The following is a 21,971-nucleotide window of genomic DNA, read 5'->3' as shown; positions in this document are numbered from 1 at the left end:
CTGTTGTATTGAGAGTTCGGATCAGTGCGGTTTCAGTGGCGAGATACTAAAGTTAAATACTTAATATAATGACTTGCAGTGGAAGCGACTTGTTAAGTAAGTGAGTATCTAATTAGTTCAATTAGTGTTATTCTTCTGTCCTATTTAGTTTATAATTATAAACATATATAATTACTAAGGGCATAGTATTGGGATCTTATTAAGATCATCTTACTGGATATTTATACGTCTCTAAAACGTATTCAAGTCTGTCATTTTTTATATGGTGCGGCACTCGTATACCGAGATGCAATGGTAGTTGAAATTCGGTTATTAATATCGGATAGCGGGTTAGTCAAGCTTGACCTAAAGTAGTAATTTCACAATACTAAAAATTGTAAGATATCCGATTAGGATTACGAACTGTTGGCGCCATGCCAAAGTTTCACAAAGAAGTATGTTTATTTATTATTATTTGAGTAATTACTGTCATGATGTTATGAGTCGTTTTAGAAAAGCAAGTCAAGAATTATTATTATGAAGTTCACCAGGTTCGAAGTAATGACCCGAACTATGTTATGCACCATACATGTTTGTAGCTGTATAACGTTTATTGAATTATAATTGAATATCGTTTGTTGAATTAAGTCGAATGCCATGCAAGTGTTATCTTATTATTATTAAGATTGTTTTTGATTGCAGCCACGTCTACGGTTTCGGCCGGCCATGCGTACAAAAGTTATGTATTGGGTCGGTTAAGTTGTATGGTTTTGCTGAGTGTTTACTCAGGCGTTCTGGATTAGTCTCTCCTAATCAAACCTACAAGTATTTAGAGTGTCCTGCGGAGCACCTAGTCGAAAGGACTTTGAGAGCGGTGTTCATGATTACGAATTTTGTTTTATGCATGCATGACTTCAACGAGATATTATATGAACTTCTAGAATTTATTTGACTTACCAAGTTATTACTTTATCATCATTATCATAAGCTGTAATTATGTGGAGAAACTAATTAGGAGCTAATGTAAGTAAGATACTACTAACTTTACTTTATCTCCTGTATTTCTATCCTATCCCTATTCACATTCTATTACCATTCTATTATTGTCCTATCCAATCTTTATCCTACTCCATTTTAGTAACACAGTGCATTACAATGAAACAGAATAACATAAGGAGTAACACAAGTATTAAGGAGTACGTCTATGATACAATATGATCCCCAAATTATCAAATGTTCCAGAACGAAAGTATGATTAAATAAGCCTGTTGATTATCTAAGCTAACTATGACGGGCAAGTCGATTAGATAAAATATTTTGAAAGATATAAAAGGACTAAGGGTCGAGCTGGAATTAGAAACATTTTAGTCGTTACTTTATATCTTTTATTAGTTATCATTTTATACTATATAAGAGGAGAGCAAAAAAAAAAATCATACATTTACAAAAAAAAAAAAAAAAAAATACATACATTTCATAAGAGTCTTATAGTCTTCTCGTCAGAAAATCAAGATTCAAAACTATATCCAAATCATATTTTACAAAATTCATATAATTAAGGCAACTTGGCCGAGTGGTTAAGGCGAAAGATTAGAAATCTTTTGGGCTTTGCCCGCGCAGGTTCGAGTCCTGCAGTTGTCGTTAATTTTTGGAACTTTTTATTAATGTCACCACAATTAATGAACTTAGTAAACGTTTACTGGAATTCTTAAGGTAAACATCACCTTAATCAGGCCAATTGGAGTTGCTGATATTAATATCTCTTAGTAAAATGGTTGTGACTTTAATCTCTCACTTGTCGTAAGTTTGAGTAGATAAAAAGAATATATAATTTTCAGCCACAGTATTCTGATATTTTTTTTAGTTCACATTTTACGATATCAGTTTTTAATACAATGTAATGCTAGCTTTTTATAGGTTAAAATGATTTACTCCTGTCCTAAATAATCTATATAACAGATATGCATCATGCTGGAACCGAATATTCTATAGATGCATAGGATAAGAATATTAAGAGCAAGATTAGTCATAGAATAGATCCAAGATAGAACATAAGTTCTGGAACTCTATGGAACATTACGAAATATGATTCTAGAAAATAATAGAAAAGTTGTAGAATATTCTAGAAAAATTTATGATTAGAATAGGCTTATCCGACTACGTCTGAATATCTCCGGTTCTTATGTGAAGATAATATTTCTGTCCAAATGAGAAATTATATAAAGGACATGAAATGCAAGAATGTTAGGTATTAGTTTAAATACACTTTTAATTATATAATATATAAAAAACCACGAAGAAAACATTGTATATTATTAATAAATGATTGAAACATATAAATCCGATATTGCTCCACAAGATAAGATACCAAAATCTCATCACATCAAAATGCATATGTTGTCCTTGCCGAAAGAATTAATTTTTGTAAATATTAGATTTTACTTTTTTTGCCTCATCTCACTACTTGGGGTTCATAAATTTCGATTAAGAAATGTAAATAAATTACGATGTTTTTAAATCTACTAACTTCCCATAACAAAGGAAGGCAAACTAATACTGGTAGAATACCCATTGAGTTTAAATAATTCATTTTGTCCCTTATGATTCACTTTTTGAAGAAGCAATATTGAAGTTTTTCAACATTGAATTGAGGGGGAGCCTACAGTAGTAAATAATAATAGATTGATTATTTTATTTCAAGATAAGCAGTCATAAATACTACAAAGATAGACAGGAACAGCCACGAAGGGACACTTGGTAACAAGGTAAAACTCTATTTAACGTACTTTCCCAAGGTATGCAGTTTGATTTATACAAATCATGGTTTAAATATATACTTCCGTTGGCCACATTTGCTATCTTAATCTATGGAACATGGGCTTATTGTCATAAATTTTGTTACGACCAACTATACAAACGATTGCATCGCCATGCCACTGCAATTGTATTCATGTGCATAGAATGCTGTTTATCTCTTCTGATTTTCTTAATGTGGTTACAGATAATCCTGTTGCAACAACCGTTGAAACAACCTACTGTACCACCATATATGATTTTCAATGATAATACTAATTCAAATAATCGAGTCATATCAACGAAACCACCATTATACTATCAATGCGATCCCAATGGGTATCCAATTTGGTGTACATATTGTCAAAGCTTAAAATTGGAAAGAGTTCATCATTCAAGACAGTTAGGTTATTGTATATTTAGATTTGATCACTATTGTGCATGGATTGGGACTGTAATTGGTAGGAACAATTATCGACTTTTCATTCAATATGTGTTTTATTATAACTTGTTATTGGCATGGATTTGGTTATCAATATCTGCTTTTATTAGATCAATTGTTACTTTTAATGAGGGCGAAGATAGGATATTGAATGGGAATATTATTGTGATTATCATTCTTAGTTGCATTTTTTGGTTAATGACTGGTGCATTATTTGTTACACATATTTATTATATGATCAATAATAAGACCTCATTAGAGGTATTAGCAAGCAAACATGCATCAAAAGGAAGAGGGATGAAGATTAAGTCAAAATTGGAATTAATAGTTAACAAGACAGAAGGAGCAAGTGCTAAAGATGAGAATACAAACATCAGTTCGAATCTAGATACACATAATAAATATTTGTGTTACTTCAACTCAAATGACCGATTCAGATACGTATTCGGAATGACTACTCCGGACTTCAATCAATGTTGGAAAAAGGACACTACTAGAGCCAACCTGAATGAATTTTTGGGGAAAAATATTATAACATGGTTTATACCATGGGGGTCTCCCATAAGGAAAGCAGGAGAGAACCAAGGAATTCAAGATCTCGAAGGTTGTTTAGCTGAAGAATCACATCGATATGGTGTCCAGAAGATAATTGGAGCCTATGGGGAAAAGCTGAGCGAGAAGACAATTGAAAACTTCCAACAACAGATTACAGAGGGGAACTACGTTACAAGATTTCAGGCGTATGGGGATCAAATATCAACGCAAGGGGAACAACCATCTTGAACAGCTGCCTGTTGTCTTATATTCTAGACCATTTGTCTGCCATGTTTTTGTTTTTGTTGTTATTATTACTATCAATGGAATAAGCGCCTCACCGAAATTTTCAAGAATTTTGACGAAAACAAACAAACGAAGATAGCAAGACACAAGAACGTACATAATAGCTAATGGAGTTGATAGTATTAGAAGCACAGCGAATAATTGTGTAGCAAAAGTACATATCTTCAGAAGTATTTGGACTTTCACTTCGACTGGCACAAAGAAGGAAGAAATGGATCAAGACTATCTAAAACTAGGGGTCGATCCCAAATCATTGAAAGTAGCAGAACTGAAACGAATCTTGGTGGAACATGATATCGATTTTCCATCGAAGGCTAGGAAACCTTTACTTATTAAGTTATTCAATTCAAAGTTAGGAAAGTATACTACACCTACGGAAGATCTATTATCTTCTAGTCCTAAAGCTACCGATCTCCCTATCAAGAAGAAGAAGCAGAAAAAGAGGACAAGAAACGTTGTTGCGACGGAGGAAGAAGAAGATGAAAATAGAAACCTACATGTTAAAACGGAGGATGCAAACTCGAGTTCTCCTCAATTGAAATCAAACAAAAAGAAAAATATAACTGACAGGGAGAAGTCGGAAAGAAAAAAGAGAAAGAAACTTAAAGATATCAGAGAAAGAGGAAATATCCCACCAACAAGGAGTGACGTACAGATCATAAGTAGTTCAGAGACAGGAAAGGACGCAATTTCGAACTCCGAATCTCTAAATATCCCTCCTGCGTCATCGAACGACTGTGGCGATCAAAGTATCAAGAACGAAGAATCACACTTACCATCATCATCTTACAAGCAAAAGCTTCAAGAGGAAAAACTGAGTACGGCACAACTTTCTCAATATGTACCTAAAAGTGGATCGTTCGAAGGTGGCCCCACAGATTTGGAACAATATAAAAATGATAGCGGCAAATCAATAATTGAAAATATTTCCCCACAGAATTATTTAGAACGTAATAATGAAGATAAATCGGTGTACCTAGGATCAGAAATTAGTAAACGAAATACGAGGTTCAGGAGAAGACTTGCACCCGATTTAGCTTTAGTAAATATATCTCCAGAGTTTGCTAATCAGTTAGGCAATGCGTTCAGCAAGGAAGATGACGATAATGGACCAGTTGATTTATCAATAAGCTCTCACAGTTCAAAAACTCTTGCATCTGCATCAACGTCCTTCTCAATCCCTAGTGTATCTTATCATAGTGATCATGATACGAAATCTTTATTGTTCGCTAACAATTTATCTCCACCAAATCAGTGTGCATCCAAGAGCAGCGTGGAAACTTGCGAAGCTCACAACCAATCACAGAAGTTAGAACACATAGAAAAACTTGAAGAAATAGAAACCATTGAACCTACGGATATCGGAGAAGCTCCTGATGAACATGCAAATGCTACTGAAACAGGAGCGAAGGTCGAAGAAGAACTCGAAGAACTCGAAGGGCTCAAAGAAACTAAAAAATATGAAAAACTTGAAAACCCTGAAGAGCCTGAAGAGATCGAAGAATTTGAAGAAATCAAACCTAATAATATTGAACCAGCAGCCAATGGACAGGTATTGTCCTCATACTTAAACGAAGTGAATGCGAAAAACAATGATGAGGTCGAGAAGAATGACTTACTTAAACCAATTGAGAATGATTTATTAGAAATTGTTAATGAAAATAATATTCAACCAGGATATGTTTCGAGTAAAAGCAATGAAACTGTTACTGCAACAAGTAATTCACTGAAAGATAAAAGACACGAAAAGCACAAGAAGAAATATAAAAACAATACCTTGAATTCCACAAGAAGAAGGAACCGCATCGCTGTCTTCTTGCGGAGGAATTACAATCGTACAAACCTAAAGCTGTTATTACAATTTCTGCCAATGACCCTATATGTTTTATTAAAGATATTTCATTTTCTGTTATTTGCCATACCGATCGTGTTTGCGTTATGGTATCGTGAAGAAAGAATACTAGTTGGTTATTGTGGCCATGAATCAGTTCAATCTATACTTTCTTTGTCAATAGAATCTCCCTTCTTTTCATGTCTAGACACGATACTTTCTCCATTCAAACCGAAATGTTTACCATGCCCGGCAAATGCCATTTGTCATTCCAATTTAGCAACTGAATGCATCCCACATTATGAGACTTCAGCGTTTTCTTCCCTTCTCAGTTTATATGGATTGATACCCTTACCACCTTCATGCGAACCAATTGAAACAGAAAAAAGTAAAGAGCTCAATCAAATCACATCTGAATTGCTTTCTGTCCTACATCATCAAAATGCTCACCTCGAATGTGGTAATAGCGCCGATAACGGATTAAGCGGTATGAATGAAGGAGAGCTATATAATGAATTTATGTCCTATAGATCTCCATGGATTAATAAGGAACAATACTCAGAATTGTGGGTCCGAGTAAAAGCCAAGTTGAAAAATAGTAAGGATATAGAATGGCATTACATTCATCCCTATAGTAATGGCTCCCTTCCAACAAACTCAACTTCTAACACTGAGATTGTAACGCAATTCAGATCCCATTCTAAAAAGTACGTCAGAGTGACCTGCAGTCTCCCAAAAATCGAAATTTTACCGAAGCTCGAAGAAGCACTGTATTCAGTGGCATTTTTGATCCTACTGTTTATAACCATTAAAGTAGCAAAGAATGAATGGACAAGACGTCTAAAAGAACAAAGTTATATTAGAAATTTAATAAAAATAGCCATACAGGAGTTAAAAGTTAATAAACGGGAACAAATAGAATCACCATTCGTCAACGTGTTAACTATTAAATCCAAGCTATTGAATGATATATCAGACGCTGACTACAAGAACTACGTATGGAAGGAAATAAAGCAGAAAATAGAGCAAAATCCGAATGTACTCACTTACCATACAGAATTACAAGGTGAAATTATGAAATGTTGGGAATGGGTCGGTCAGTTAGCCGGCGATTCTGATTAGTTTATATGAAGCTATGTAACATTAATAGATAAAAAATACGATATTATTCAATTGGTATAGATTGAGGTGTAGAAACTAGGTGATGGGGGCTTATCTGCCACACCTCTATAAAAACTCCAGTAGCATTTGAAGAAATATATAAATCCTTTTTTTCTATTATACCTTCAATAAATTTTTAGGAGATTCGTAAGTGTTTAAATTTCTCAAGGGAACTTAAAACTCTTTATCTTCTTTCCCATAACTTTGTTCTTCCACAAAAGGACTTCAAGAGGTGGCTTAAATATTGTTAGACAGAGGAGATGATATTTTGCTTTCCTTTGACACCAATGTATTTACTTATTTTCAAAAAGGAATTATGAACAATCGGAACGTGTTCGTTAAGTTACCATATATCTTCTTAGTCTACATAGTGTGCCGTCTGTTGTTAATAAAATCAACTACAAAAGACTAGAATTTTAAGTAGTATTATTTTATAATATATATATAAAGTAGAAATGAAGTAGAAATAAAAATAGATGGATACAGTAACTCCGCCCTTTTCCATAGGCATCATCCATCAGAACGGTATTTTCCTATCAGGCGAGACCGAACCCTTCATGACCTTCATTGATAGCTATTAATAATGAACCACGTAAAGTTTCGTAGGAGTTATAGGCGGGTAAATTTAGTTGATTGAAACAGGTATGGGAAGATGGTAATCTGTCTGTGGAACCATAATCTCTGTGTATTGCAAACTTGCAAACGCCTTCAACACCGCTTAATTCTTTGAAGCCATTCAATGGCACTTTACTTGTACCGGTAACAAATTGTAACAATCTTGCACGCTCTTCAACATCGAAAGATCTGACCGCTCTCCAGAAATAATTGATTTGTTTATCATTTGAAGTATAGTTGGTGTAGTTAGTATTATTTTTCCAGTCGTCAACATCAATATCAGGTAAACCACTAACCAGTAATTCCAATTCCTGTTCATCAAAAATAGAAACTAATTCCTTCGGAATTAACGAATAGAAGCCTCTTAAGAAATTATCCATCTGTTCTTTAACAGACGTGTGCAGCTTATATTCCACAATTTTCTTGACGTAATCTTTCTTGTTTTCTTCTGTAACTGGCACATTAGACCCGTTCTCAATCAAATCAATTACTTTATGTTCACCATAATCATCAGTTTCAACGGAGAATGTCTCCTCAATAACATCCGTGATATCGTTTTCTAATATCCAGACCAATGATTTATAATAATCTAAGTCGATAGATTCCATATCTTTTAATGATACAGGTTTTCCTAACATGTTTTTATATACGTCCCTACTAAAATGACAATCTAGGAAACATTGATCACGAATGGCCTTACCGAGCACCATACCAATAAACTTGAAGAACGATAAATGTTCAGGATTGACTCCTGACGTACGGTTTGGATGGAACGTTGTTTTATCCGAGGAAACTGGTAAGAATAATGCATAGTCAGGATTAAACATTTGCCTAGATAAGACCTGGTACCATTCTCTAGTTAACCCACCGGCATCAACACCACTCTCACCTTTGAATGTAATTTCTAATCTGGAATTTTTAATCTCGTCATCACTCTTAAAGAAAAGTGATCTATATGAATCAAGGAATACTTGATCACGACGTACCGACACAGCTAATTTAGGTTTCTCCGCGGTCTCTGTCTTTAATTTAGCCATGAAATAGTAACGCTTGTTATCAAAATCAAGGATCTTTGGATTTTTTACCAGTAATGAAAAGGGACCGCTCATTAGCTGAGAATTTGAACGAACCATTTGATTCAATAATTTTTTATGGAGATCCGTAAACGGATAGAATAAATTTTCAACCGGAATTTCTGCAAAATCAAGCGATTTCCCCTCTTCGTACTTCTTCACCTTCTCGTGTGTTGCTTTGGTATGTTTACAAACAATCATCAGCGATTCGATTACCGGCAATAATATGGTGGCAGAAGTAGTGAAGTGTGAACTACTTTCAAATTTTGCTAAACATTTGCTTAGAGATGACCATATTGGACCTAAATGCATTTCATTATAGAGCTTGATCAATTTCTCATCTTTATCTGCCCCCAAGGTACTATCGTGGGAGTAAACATAATCAATTGCCGTTAATATTTTAAGCAACTTCGCCTGGTCTGAGTTAGGAATGGTGAATTTAATCAATAAATCCGGATCCAATTCAGGCTTGTCGGATATTCTTTCAGATTCCTGGGCTAAATCATTTAGATCCTTCAGTAAGTCAGCTGTTGTACCTTTACCCAACAATACCAGCTGCTCAGTAAGTAACTCGATATTATTATTGAAAACTGACAAATTAAGCATTATATTCAACGTTTGCTGGAAAACTTTAGTATTGCAGCTATCTAACTTGATAATTGCTACTAATTTCATAATGTCATCCCTGCTAACATCGGGTTGTTGTAATTTTTTTTTCCAACGATTTTTCGCTGATGTTTTTATAAGTTTATCGAGACGTTGCGTACATATTTGAATTATCCTAGTCAAAAGATCCATCAACTGTGTTTCGTCTGTAATTATCTTTTTATCTAAGAGTGAGAATAAATGTTTTAAGGGAAGCTTTTCATTCTTAGCTGGATTTTCTTTTTTATTCTTGCTTGATGGTTTATTCACCATTAAATTTTCATGTTCCGTAATAAAGAAAAATCTCATAGAACGATTCCTCTCGAGCAAAATCTGCAAAATCTCAATTGCTTGCGTTGTAACAACTAGAGGTGAACAATCAGTGGGTATTTGACGGCTTGTTGGTACACTATGCGATTTATCATTACCACATGCTCGCACAGATAGAATTGTGTAAGTTTTCTCCAAAGAGTGCTGATCATTGATCCCTTCTGCCAGAATAAATAACAAAATGTTCAATATATCGTTTCTATTTTGTTTACTGCAACATAAACGATAGAATAGTTCATGATAGATTTCACGTTGCATATAGGGCTGGGAAAAGAATAAAGCTTTCATAAGCGTTGCAATACCAGCTTTGTCTAACAGAGGACCATAAACAATCCGTGTAGGTTCCTTCGGTGGCACTGTCGTATTAGAACGCGATAAATCGAGTTCGTCAACAGCGTTATGCAATCTTATCGGTTCAGTCGAACCACTATCAGAATTAGTGTCACCATCAGTATGCGTCTGGGTTAGATGAGAACTACTAGACTCATCAGCTTCATGTTCTAAAATATCATCTCGAATATCTTCCGGTATAGCGTCCAAAAAATCTTGGTTAATTTCCCTGGATTGTATATTGTGGTGGACTGCTTCAGCTCTACGTTCGCGGATGTGCTGGGCAAAAACTTCTGCCCTCATATCATCCGGTAGTGCACTGAGGAATTCTGGATCAATGTCTGTTCCGCCGATATCAACCGTGGAACCTTCAATCTCCACATATACAGGTTCATGACTATCCGTATTACTCTGTGATTCAGGGACATGCTCACTCTCTGGCGATATGGAAAGTTTCTTTTCCTCTCTAATGTTTTTGCTACGTTGGAGTTCTTCTGCTTCCTTTTTCGCTACCTCCAATGCATGTTCTTTGTCTTTTCTCCACAAATCAAGGCTTTTATGGTACAACCTGTTAATAATACGAGACGTTAAGTAGCTCGAATAGCTTCTTGAATCGTAGAACATATCGTATATATCTTTCCATCTTGCAACTGTGGATTTTAAAATGACCCCATCAAGTGTCTTGTCTTCTAGTAAGTGACTAGAAAGGAGAGTATCTGTAAAGTGTGGGCGTTCTTGTCTGGATTCTGTTCCTGAGCGTACTGTATTTAATTCTGTGGAAATATCATTTTCCACTTGCTCCAACCCAGACGGGCCGAGTGGATTAATTAAACTATTAGCGTAGCGTGATCTTGTTCCATTTAACAAGGTCATTGATGGAGGCTCTAGTGCAGAATTTCTCTGTGTACGATGGTGATGACGATGTTGCAAGCTAGTATCAATTCTAAATAATGCTGGCTCTGTATTAAAAACGTGTTCAACACCTTGGAAGACACCTCGTGCCTCTTCATCGGAAGACTCTTCTATTAAATCGATATCTTCAGTAAGTGCCCATCTTCGATGGTTTGCAGATGGCGCAGAGATTTCCATGGCATCGTCGGTATCCTCCTCACTATCATCACTGTACTCAATTGATATATCTGAAATTCTAGAATCCCAGTCAGACTCATCTATATCATATTCACTCAATTCAATATCTAAATCAGAAGCTGAAATACCATGTTCATCCTCGACAATTTCGATACCCGGGTTGTTGTTCTCGACATCATAAGATTCCCCGTCAGAAACATCTGTCATTATTTGGTCTACTACTATATTAATGCCATCATTGGAATAATCTGCAGCATCGCTCTCAGATTCAGCAGACGAAGAACTTTCATTGTCGTCGTCAGTTAATCTACCTTCTTCTTCATCAGTGAATATTATTTGGAAATCGTCATCATCATTAACAAATGCAATTCCATCGTCACCAATAAGAGAATCATCATCTTCCTCATCATCTTCTTCGATATCTTCAACATCATACATCCCTAAGGCAGAATTTCTAAACATATTTGGCGCTTCTTCTTTGTCGGACTCGTCCTCAATGTTTTCATCAGCATCATCATTTTCCACTTGGAAGTGTTCGGCGAAGTCAATTCTAGTTGAATTAATTGCATTTATAGCCTCCACCGCATCATTGAATAATTTTTTAGAGAATGGATAATTTAAATCTAATGACGCAATACAATCTGTGATTGTAGACGGTATGTTAAGATCGATCATTAATCTGCAAATCTGGTATCTGTCCGACTCGATTTTGTTCGAATCTAAGAGTAATTTTATGTATGGTGCATGCAAATAAACCATCGAATGAATGATATTGAACCATGCATTTATTTTGTTCACGTTAACTTCAATTAGTTTTGGAGATGACATACATTTGCGAAGCGCTTTCGATATAGTTTCAATCGTAAATTTTCTAATAAAAGTGAGATCTGGATCTGCATCTTTTGGATTATGATCCTCATTTTCACTATCTTGTACATCTGAAACGAACCCCACAATGACTGACTTAGCTAATGTGCTTATTACCTCTCTTCTTTTTTTAGCATATACGTTATCTTCTTGATCATCACATCTTTCAAGTAACTTATAAAGGAAGAAGTTCATAGCCGATGTTCTTGGACGAATTTGTTCACTATATTTGTCTCGTTTATTAAAGGTCAAAAACTCATATTTGCATTGTTTATAACTTGTAATCAGTTCGATCAAAGTCTTTAGTAAAAACATCATGTATCCACATATCGGATTTCTGGTTGGATCTACTTTAACATCGTTAGTTCTAGTCAAAGTAGGCTTCGGTTTATCATGTGGTTCAGGTTCACTTATCCAATCTTTTTCAGAGACTGCCACAAGTTGTGATATTAGAAGATGGATGATACCTGTACTTTTTAAAGTATGTGCTGAAGTTTTAGCATTAGCAGAAGAGGCCGTATTTTCTGTAGAAGCGCGTTTTTTAATTGTGTAATCAAGTAGAGTTCCATCTTCATCGAAATTAGTGAATTGAGTGGAGCGCTCCAAAACTTCTACAAACCTATCTGGACTTCGCATAGCGACATGTGCTTTTTCTTCTAGTAATGTTCCTAATTCACGTTCACGTTCTTTTTTGGTATTCAAAGGCCTAGCTGAAAAGCTTTTGTTCAGTTCGTACATCATTAGTTCACCAATTATGTCACTTGTTTCAAAGCACCTTCTCAGCAGCAATAAGAAAGAAGATTCAAGGAAATTGATCTTTTCCGATTTTTGCGATGTTCCGATAACTTTGAGCAATTTGATCAATATACCAGAATTGGTAATATCTTTGGCAAATTTTTCATTGGCAGCATATATAATTAAGATACGGGCAGTTGCTAATGCAGAATAAAAGTTATTAATGTCGCCCACTCTTATCAATACATCAAAAATCCTTTGTTTTACGTTGTCTGAAATGCGATGTACATGAATTGGATCCAATGGATATTCATCTAGTATGACAGCCGTGGACAACTCTTCTTCATATGGCAATTCGGATTTTGTTAGTACAATTTCGTAGACGAACAATGCCTTTGAAAACCATGGGGTATTGATATGTTCAGGGAGTAAGCGACTCTCTAGGTAATTTAAAAATAACGTTATTAAATGATTGGACTTTTGGTAAATATCACCTTCGTTTAAAAAGATACCAAATATGTGGATATATGATGATAAGGTCTCTTTTTCATCAACATTAGTCTTAAGAATTTCTTTCAGGATTTTCGATGCAAATTGAATTTCTGAGTCTTTGGAGCTTGCGAATGCCTGCAACAACATCCTTGCAAAAGCGTTGACTAACTTGGGGTAATATGGCAAAATATTGAATACCTTTGCTGGTAAATTATCATTATAGAAATTTTCTCTTAATTGCACCAACTCTTCAACTGTGGTGTACTTATTATATTGCGGTGGCTGTGGAGAAGGCGATATATGCTCCCAGTCTACGAGGTTATTTAATTTTTCTTCACCTAAATAACTTTCTCCTTGATCATAAGGGAGTTTCCCCTTACGACTTTGCAAGTAAGTTGCGGCATTTCCACGATCAGTATTTGGCAGCATTTTTGTCAGGATATTTATCTTTTTATCTGAAGGGTGAATTAAATCCCAACAAATTTCATATAATTCTCCTTTCCCATTTACTTCAGAAAAGCAGTTTTTCAGCATTGTTAATATTTGTTTGAAGACAGTATATGGAACTGAATGTTTCCTGGCAGTAAATAGTAAGTCGTTTTCATCCAAATCCATTATTGTAGACAATGAAAGCAACTTGATACGAACAATTAAAGCGTCTGTCATATTACAATCACCTTTGGTTAAGAAGGGATAAAAGTTCGTCATGGTACGAATATTTTCCATCGAATCTTTTTGCATAGATTTGTTAAGAAATGTGAGACAATTGATTAGACAACTGAGATTTAGAACATCATCCGATGTGTTGATATAATTGACATTTTCAACAACTGAGACATCTTCAATCCTTGACATTCTTTGGAATAGTTTTTGTATCATCTCAGCATAAAGTGTATAACCCCCTTTCTGATAGAATAACACAGCAGGAATTGTTTGTAATAAATCCGAAGACATTATACGCGATTTTGGAAAAGTGAAGATGAACGAATTAAAATTTAAAACTACCAGATAATACTGTAAGTTATTGAGTAATGGAACTGCTGAAAAAAGCTTCAAAACCTCCGTTACCACCTCATCGAATATGTGAAATTCAATGGATAGATTATGCTCTTCAATATCCCCAACTTTACCTTGGCCTAATTTTAGAAGGCATCTAAACATCTCTGATGCAAAACTTTGTAATTGAGCGATAAATGATCTTATTTGCAATGTATTTTTATGGCGAGCAGACGTCAAGTAATCGTTTCTAGCAACTTTCTTAGGAGGAGCAGCATGAACCTGTATTGGTGGAGAATGGCTATACGAGAGATGTTGTGTACTTATGTTTGCTTCAACAGGCAATGTTCGGCTGAAGTACATTTCTTCCAACGCACACCTTTGGAATAACAATCTTAATTTACTAATCAACTTAAATCCACGATCTTTGAAATAATTAATTGTTTGAATAATTCTATTAGGTGCCATGTTTTCTTCACTTAAATATACCCTTGTTAATTGAAAAGTAATTGTAGTTATTTCGGATAACATTGCAATCATATCTTCAATGGCAGAATAGTCTTCTCCCTTTTTGATATCTAAAAATATACTTGATTCATCTGGATAAGTCAAGAAAAGATGAATGTCATCCAATTTTTTATCTAATAAATCTAACATAGTAGAATAGCCATATTCAGGGTACTTATCATCAAATAACCGGAGAATATCTAAGACATTCAACATGGTTTGCGATTGACAATAATCAAAAGGAGGTCTCTGTGGAGTCAAAATTGGTAAGAATTTTGTAAAGTCCAAATTTTTCGGTATATCTAACAGGGGAGAATTTTCTAAAGTCATACCATACAATATGCTGGAAAAGCATTCTACAACAGCGCTTGATTCTTGGAAGTCCCAAAATGGTAATGCTTCACCTGTTTTATCATCTGGTTCATGATTAACGACTGCCTCATCTTTAGAGTGATAAAAGTAATCTGCACCGATTGGTGATTCAAATAAAAATGATTGATTAAAACTAATATGCTCCGGCAGTTTTTCAACTAATTTAAAGAAAGCAGTTTCAATAGGTTCTTTTAAATCCGGATAATGTCTTGCTAGCTCATCAATTGAAGCCCCATATTCAGCACCTTCGTCGTAATATGCTAGTATATCTGTGCAGTCCTTATCCAAGAGACAATTAAACAAATATTGCACAAGGTTTCTTTCTTTGACTTTTTTTAATCCTTCAGTGTTTAAACATAATGCTGATATGACATCTGGAAGTAAGATTATAAGATCTGCTGATGGGGCAACAAATTCTTGGAAATTGTCTATTATATATGGAATGATGCCTGCTTCAACCAAAACGCTGTAAATAGTGGGTTCGTTATTGATTACACTTTGAACGATATCTAAGGAGTATTGTAATATAGCATTACCAAATATATCTTTGTTCGATAGAAGTTTCATTAACGAGACTAAAAGTGGTGAATCGATGAGATTTCTAATTCTATCACTTGAATCAGTTCGTAACAGCTTAAGCACAAGAAGTAGTAAACTTTTGATATATTCCATTTGTACGTACGAAATTGAATAAGATGCATTCACATACTGTGGTGTATGACTTTTATCAGCGTTATTTAAAGCATATTCAATTTCATAAGATATTGTATTGATTAGAATATTAAATCCATCATTATTAATAAATTCAGTGGCTGTTTCTGTGTTTTTAATCATTTGTGTTAAAAGCCTAGCAGCAGAAGTCAATGTTTTCTTGTGTTTACTTTCTCTGACAGATGCAATTTCCATAAGAATGGGTATCAATCCTGCTGCAACCAATGATTCATGCAAAGTCTTAACAGCTGCGATATTTGTAATCAAATCAAACAGATAACCATTATAAAGTTCATTGACTTCTGATTTTTCCTCCCTTAAATTTTTATTCAGATAGCGAAGTATCTGGAACAATAATCCGTGTGACATATTCCCACCAATGTTTCGCATGATATCTGAACACCAAATGTGTTTGGAAGATATGCAATTTAGGGTAAACAAAGCATCTAATTTCAAATCGGTGGAAAGTTTTGCCTCATCTCCCGATATAAAATCTGTTAAACTGTTGAATGCATATTGATCAACTTCGAAGAATTTGGCGCTAACTTGCGGTGGTACAAATATGCAATTTGTTAAGGCGATTGCCATAAATTTTGTTTTAATAATCAATTTTCTTAGTTCCTTGTTTTCTTCAGAGTCATCACTAAAGGATTTAGCAACTGCTACTTTCAAAGAGTAATCAAACCAATTTTTATGAGGTAATACTTCCATCCCCTTGTTATATAATTCTTGTAAAGTATACTTTTGTAAATCTTCCTTGTTTAAAATCAATTTTCTCAATGATGAAGATGATAGAACAGGTGTGGATGCTAGTACCATAGTTGAAGTATTGATCGCACTGGTTGTTTGTGATGTAGTTATTGAGTTACTGGCTTTGTTGTTTCTACGTTCTTGAATATAATAAGGGTATTTAAGTTTGGTCCAATTGGATGGATATTTCTTCTTTTCAGTAAATAAATCAATCAAAGAGAAATGATCACCATCGTCATCCGGTACTGAAGATGGTAATGCCAAAGCTACTTTCAATAAATTCGTCCTTAAGATAGGATCGTTGAATGGAGGTTTTGTCATTATACTTTGGTGAGCTTTAACGGTTCTAAAGGCGTTTATTGACATTATTTTCAACACATGGTATTTAATCTTATATGTTGGACAATTTAAGAATGAGTTTATGGTACCAAGATAATCATAATATTGCATATCGGCTGTATTAGTTAAGAGACGTTCTATGAACTCCATTAAAGTAACGCATACTTTCTCATCTTTAGTGGACATTTCAGTCAATATAATAGGTTCCTTTTTATTTGATTGGGATTCATACTTATATGTACAAGCAATACCTGCAAGGATGCTATCAATTCTGTTCAAACATCAAACCAACGTAAATGTCATCTTTCGGTCTGTTCCACTCTCTTAGGGTATCTAATTTTGCGAGGAATTCTTCATCTTTATAAGAGTTCAATTCGTTTAATAACGGTTTGAAGAGAGCCTTAGTCTTTTCAAAATTTACGATTTCCAGTCTTGGAATTTTTGAAATAGTATCGGAAGACATAATTGATTATTTTTTGAGCGTAAGTGTGTTTGCCTTAAATTTTGTTGAAAAAAATCTTTCTGATTAGAAATAGAAATGTTTTTTATAGATTTTTTTCTTTATAATAGTATAGGGAACTCGGATCGGTAGAAGAGAAACAAAAAAAAACCAAAGAGATCACGCAATGATAAAGACCAATCGGTTATCCAAATTCCAGCAGTATAAATATCTAAAACTAGAAATGGGGCACTGAATCGTTGCTAGTTGTTACGTTGACTGATTTCTCCCCAAGAATATATAATGAATTTGTTAGCTATCTATTATTTAACGCATCTCAAAATCAAAAATTATCCTTTAATGTTATGGATTCAATTTTTATGAAATCGGACAATGGGGTTTTCATTAAAAAAAGCTACTTCTATGCGGGTAACCAGCAAAATGCAAGAAGAGAGGAAATACATATATGTGAACAACATAATAGTTACCACCATAAGAAGAAACTTCATAAACAACTTTAATAAGGAATATTTTTAGTAAGTCATGATGGGGTCATTTGATGTCTATTATATATAAATGCATATATATATATATATATGAATGTAATCGAAAGGTAAAAATTCGTTAAATATGATATATATCCTTGATGCCATTTTCTCTGTATGTGTATATGTGTGTGTGCTCTTTTTCTGAATGTTTTATTATCTTCTTCTATTTCCTAGTTCAGAAGGTATATTAGTTGATGAATCACCTTGTGGTGAATTGGTATTATCTAAAAATACTGGTTTCAGGACATGCTCATCGAAATCTTGGAACCATTGTGAGTCAGATTTGAATAAATTCCCCAATTTATCTCTCAATGGTTTATTGATATTAGAGTCCTCTGGTGTTGCTCTTGAACTGTTATTATTACCTCTATCATTATCTCTAGTATCAAAATCGAATGCACTCCCTACATGCGATGCGTCTTGTAATCTAAATGGTGAAGATATACTACCTGTGGGAAGAGATTTCCCATTTCCAGCATCATTGTCCATGGCTACATTCTCCACTGATATTTCTGCTGAATTATTATCAGAATATGTACCAGCTAATAAAGGAGATGCCTGAAGACTATTTGTAACAGGGTATGGTATTGGCATGGGTGCCTCAATGTCGAATTCGTCATCACTATCATTTTCTGTAACGCATCCCGTCTTGATCTTTAAAACTTCTAACATACCTGCTGTAGTACCACCAAATACAATAACAGTCAAAACGACTACCACTAATACAGTAGCTAAAAGAGTAAATTTATATTCACCTTGTAACCCTAGGGCCAATGCAACACCAACGGCACCACGTAAACCTGCCCAAAATGTCATCATTTGATAATTATATGGTATTTCCTCTGGAACAGACATTCTATCGCCCATGGTTCCACTCATTGATCTCAAAGTTTTCATTCTATAAATCCAATTCACGAAACGAGATAATGGGAAAACAGCACACCAACGTGCAACACAAATGGATATAGCTGTCACAATAATCAATAAAGGTTTATAAACCAATTCTACTTCAGTGAAAAGTTCCAATCCTAAATAAATGAATATGAAGTTCTCTGATAATCGTGCTAATAGTTGGAATATATATTTCACAGTAATTTGAGTTCTTCTTGACATATTATAGTAGGCATAATGTTTTAAAGTGATACCACAGAATAATAATGACACGATACCTGACATATGGCATCCGTTTGAGAAAAAGTATGATTCATATGCTATAAGTAAGATTATACAGCTTTCAATTTGTGGATATCTTCTAATATGTGTATGTTTCAATAATAATGCGACTACTATACCAATGACTACACCAATTAATAAAGAAACCATGAATGTCATCATGAATAATCCAATACCTTCAAATAATGAGGAAAATTTTGCTGGTTGTCCATGGAATTTTTGACATGTTTCAAACATAACAATAGAAATAGCGTCATTCAATAATGATTCACCAAAGATGATAGTATATAATTTAGGATCCACTTGATATGCATTGAATATTGATAAGATTGTGACTGGATCTGTTGCAGATAATGTTGCACCGACAGATAATGCATCGACGAATGAAATATGTACACTTTCCAGGCCTAATGCAGTCCAAAGATAGACGATTGTACCTAATACACATGCAGATATGAAAGTACCAGGTATGGCAAATGTTAATATGGAAACCATATTATTGAAAAAGTTCTCTTGATTCAATTCGTATCCTGAATTTAAAATGATAGGAGGTAGTAAAACATTAAAAAAATAAGAAGAGTTAAAAGTCACAGTATCTTGAATATAATTACCAGGAGATAATCTAATTATAAGTCCTACGACCATACCATAGAATATAGAAAGAACAGTTTCATGGACAGCTCTAATTTTCCTTTGTGTTAGATAATAACTGGACCACAATGCTGAAATTAATAAGAACAACATAATGAATAAAGCCCATGATGAAAACATTTCTTCCACTACGGGACTAACTTCATCGAAAGGTTCCGATGATATCGGGTCATCTAATTCGGGTCCATCTGGTACAGGTAAAAGTTCATCATCGTCATCATTAGTAGACGTCACGGTCTTGGCTAGAGACCATGCAATTCTCAGACTCAGACTCAATAGGAATTTCGTACTCATTGTCTATATCTATAACTTTAAATTATTTCTTCAGCTGATTTGTATATTATACAATATAGTAGGTAGCAAATTATTAATTTATTTTCAGTTAAAGTATGCTACAATGGTGAGTTTCTCCTAGAATTGGTTGTTGGGCGGTTATTACAGGTTAAGTTGTCCTTCTTACTGAACCTAATAAAATAACGTACGTAGACTTCTAGTTACTTACTTACTTACTTACTTAAACTGTCCCTTGGTCTGTCCTTTTCCTTAAAAGAATATTCCAAATGTACAGAACCAGAGAAAGGTCACGTGGCCAAATATCAAAAACAGATAGACAGCGAAGATTACATATATACATACACATAATAGATAGTGACAAGAAACCTAGAATGAGAAAATTTGGATTCCACAATACAGTTATGATGGCATATTGTTGTATAACGCTCACACAAGTTGTTTCCAACTAACATCTTGACAAAATTGTTTGACATATTGTCATGGTCATTGTAAAGGGCGCTATCATCGCTCTTTTTATGGTATATGCTTCTTATCCACCACAGGAAACATCACTCTTACATCCATTTATTTATTTTGAACTACAAAATTATAAATTACGTACATATGTACTGACCGGTGTATATGTATGTTTATAGTTCGTTATTTGTTCTTTATAGATATAGTACAACAGTGTTTTTTTCCTTCCTCTTGTAAAGACATTACCGCAGTTAAACATAGACGCGTCAAAAAAAAAAATCGTTCTTTTTCCGATGTAAACAGCTTGTTATTTATTTATTACGTTTAAATCTTCGAAAAAGAAAAAAGATCCAGATCCACCTAAAACCGTTATTCTCTGCATTAATTAAGCTATTTGTATTTACGACTAGCCTGTAAAATTGAGCACAATAACTAGTTCAGCAATCGGATAAATGTCTCGCCCAATCGTTATCTCAGGTCCCAGTGGTGCTGGTAAATCCACATTATTGAAAAAATTGTTTCAAGAATATCCAGACACATTTGGATTCAGTGTATCTTCTACCACAAGGAACCCAAGAGAAGGTGAAGTTCATGGTAAAGATTATAATTTTGCCACTGTTGAAGAATTCAAACAAATGATTGATGCTAATAAATTTATTGAATGGGCTCAATTTTCTGGTAATTATTACGGTACCACTGTCGATTCCGTTAAAGAAGTTAGTTCTTCTGGTAAGACTTGTATCTTGGATATTGATATGCAAGGTGTTAAATCTGTCAAAGATAAAACTGATTTGAATGCTAGATATTTGTTTATTGCTCCACCATCTATTGATGATTTAAGGAAAAGATTGGAAGGTAGAGGTACTGAAACTGAAGAATCTTTGAATAAGAGATTATCTGCTGCTACCGCTGAAATGGAATATGCTAACACAGGTGCACATGATAAAATTATTGTCAATGATGATCTAGATAAGGCTTATGCTGAGTTGAAGGACTTTATTTTCGGTAACTAAGATGCGAAAAAACAAAATTTGTAAAAAATAGTAATAATAACACTCCATAGATATGCTAATAAAAAAGTATAAAATACTCATAAAGTCAATTTTCTATATTACACCTCTCTCTTATTATGTAATGATACTGTTGGAGTGAATTACAACATAATGAGATCATATAGAGTTAAGTGTACCAAGGTCTAGATCATTCCAAGATAATGACTGGTACGGCTTACATACGCAGGCCATACCTTAGTCTATACATAGTCTTTAATACACAGTTCAATTCTGCTCTATTTGGTGGAATACTTGCACTATAATAATACCTTGACAGTACGTAAGCCCGGGTTAGTAAGCTTTCGGAAAAACTTTGGCGGGCCAGAAAGATATTACAAAGGGCGGCGGCATAGACTCCACCGCGTGGGAGGCAGTGCCTATTATTATTATTAGGGGGGCCTGGATCTTCGAGAAAAATTGTTCCTGAATTTCCATTTTCCTTTTTTCATGTAAATGTCAAT

The 21,971-nt window shown here is 34.4% G+C and overlaps 5 protein-coding genes and 1 non-coding gene across 6 annotated transcripts; 4 read left to right on the top strand and 2 right to left on the bottom strand.

The window, feature by feature from the left end:
• Positions 1-1,538: 1,538 nt before the first annotated feature.
• Positions 1,539-1,620, top strand: NDAI0Htrna12S. Its single transcript has one exon. It is a non-coding gene; the product is annotated as a tRNA-Ser (tRNA).
• A 1,156-nt stretch (positions 1,621-2,776) lies between these two features.
• On the top strand, positions 2,777-3,997 carry PFA5 (palmitoyltransferase PFA5; the record flags this gene model as incomplete). The annotated part of the gene is made up of 1 exon (XM_003671558.1): positions 2,777-3,997. One exon carries the CDS (start codon positions 2,777-2,779, stop codon positions 3,995-3,997), a length of 1,221 nt encoding a protein of 406 aa, XP_003671606.1.
• Positions 3,998-4,265: 268 nt separating this feature from the next.
• On the top strand, positions 4,266-7,007 carry HEH2 (Heh2p; the record flags this gene model as incomplete). The annotated part of the gene is made up of 1 exon (XM_003671557.1): positions 4,266-7,007. One exon carries the CDS (start codon positions 4,266-4,268, stop codon positions 7,005-7,007), a length of 2,742 nt encoding a protein of 913 aa, XP_003671605.1.
• A 575-nt stretch (positions 7,008-7,582) lies between these two features.
• Positions 7,583-17,083, bottom strand: TOM1 (E3 ubiquitin-protein ligase TOM1; the record flags this gene model as incomplete). Its single annotated transcript, XM_003671556.1, has 1 exon — positions 7,583-17,083. The coding sequence occupies one exon, from the start codon at positions 17,081-17,083 to the stop codon at positions 7,583-7,585; it is 9,501 nt and encodes a 3,166-aa protein (XP_003671604.1).
• Positions 17,084-18,037: 954 nt separating this feature from the next.
• Positions 18,038-20,002, bottom strand: NHX1 (bifunctional K:H/Na:H antiporter NHX1; the record flags this gene model as incomplete). The annotated part of the gene is made up of 1 exon (XM_003671555.1): positions 18,038-20,002. The coding sequence occupies one exon, from the start codon at positions 20,000-20,002 to the stop codon at positions 18,038-18,040; it is 1,965 nt and encodes a 654-aa protein (XP_003671603.1).
• A 908-nt stretch (positions 20,003-20,910) lies between these two features.
• Positions 20,911-21,471, top strand: GUK1 (guanylate kinase; the record flags this gene model as incomplete). Its single annotated transcript, XM_003671554.1, has 1 exon — positions 20,911-21,471. One exon carries the CDS (start codon positions 20,911-20,913, stop codon positions 21,469-21,471), a length of 561 nt encoding a protein of 186 aa, XP_003671602.1.
• Between the last annotated feature and the right edge of the window lie 500 nt (positions 21,472-21,971).

Source organism: Naumovozyma dairenensis, chromosome 8, assembly GCF_000227115.2.
Source record: "Naumovozyma dairenensis CBS 421 chromosome 8, complete genome".
In the NCBI taxonomy this organism is placed as follows: Eukaryota; Fungi; Ascomycota; class Saccharomycetes; order Saccharomycetales; family Saccharomycetaceae; genus Naumovozyma; species Naumovozyma dairenensis.
Note: the sequence above shows the minus strand (reverse complement) of the source record. Positions and strands in the feature narration are given on the sequence as shown.